Here is a 1174-nt window from a genome sequence, read left to right on the forward strand (position 1 = left end):
TGTTCCTAAGGCAGTGCAGTGAGGAACTGATGGATGAAGAATTGTTTTTCTCTACTTGCAAACCAGAGCAAATATTCGTGAGTGGGACTTTGCATCATTCATTGCATCATTCAGAAACCCCTGACAATTTCAAAGGGAATGTACAGCTCATTCACAGGGTGAGAAGGAAGGTCATCTTCTCAATGAGAGAAGATTTTTCACTATACACTTGTTTTTATCTTTCTCATTTTTGCTACTTTTTTACTTTTGTTTTCCCACATAGTGCCCCTGTTGGTGTAGGGCCAAGTTTGATCTGTTGGAGAAGCTCTTTCCACACTGGGAACACTTGTATGGCCTCTCCCCAGTGTGGATGCGCCGGTGCCTGATGAGGTGAAAGTTGTACTTGAAGCCCTTCCCACAGTCGGAGCAGCGGAAGGGCCTCTCCTCTGTGTGAATCCGCTGATGCCTGAGAAAATGAGAGGTGATCTTAAAACTCTTCCCACACTTGGGACACTCATAGGGCCTTTCCCCAGTGTGGATATGCTGGTGGCGGATCAGGTTGCAGCGCCGGCTGAAGCTCCTCCCACATTCCCCACACTCGTAGAGCCTCTCCCCAGTGTGGGTCCGCTGGTGGCGGATCAGGGTGGTGCTCCACCCGAAGCTCTTCCCACACTCCAAGCACTTGCAGGGCTTCTCCCTGCCATGAAGCTCCTCAAGAACCCCCAGCTCCAAGTCCCAGCTGAAGCTCTGGGTGCCTTTCTGGCACAGAATGGGCCTTTCCGCCTCAGAGAACCCTGGGTTTGGCATGCTGCTCATCCTCATGTGGGATCTCTGGAAGTTTTCATCCCCATTGGATTCCTGTGCTGTGGAGATACTGAAAACAGCCTCTTCAACGAGGTTCTGCAGGGGGTATGTGTTCTCCCTGCTCTCCGTCCTCAGCTCATTTTCTGGGGCAGGAGGCACAAGGAGAGGATGGGATTCACCTCCATGCCAGAGGGAAGAGGAAGGAAATCCCCCCCCAGTCTGTCTCTGGCAGGACGGTGTCAGCAGCGGGGTTGTCCTGCAGCCAGGGGTGATGTTGGGTTGGGAGATGGAGGAGAAGAGAGGGGTAAAGGGCAGTGACTTCATCCTCACATGCCTGGTGGTACTGGGACATCTTCCTCTTCGTCACAGCCTCCTCCTCTATCCAGCCAAG

The 1174-nt window shown here is 52.6% G+C and overlaps 1 protein-coding gene across 1 annotated transcript; it reads right to left on the reverse strand.

The window, feature by feature from the left end:
- Positions 1-258: 258 nt before the first annotated feature.
- On the reverse strand, positions 259-801 carry LOC130588238 (zinc finger protein 154-like; the record flags this gene model as incomplete). Its single annotated transcript, XM_057389185.1, has 1 exon — positions 259-801. A coding segment is annotated over exon 1 (543 nt), but the record flags the coding sequence as incomplete, so codon positions are not given.
- Positions 802-1174: the final 373 nt, after the last annotated feature.

The sequence above is a fragment of the Malurus melanocephalus genome, unplaced genomic scaffold (assembly GCF_030028575.1).
Source record: "Malurus melanocephalus ecotype Western Australia unplaced genomic scaffold, MMel_1.1 scaffold_3879, whole genome shotgun sequence".
In the NCBI taxonomy this organism is placed as follows: Eukaryota; Metazoa; Chordata; class Aves; order Passeriformes; family Maluridae; genus Malurus; species Malurus melanocephalus.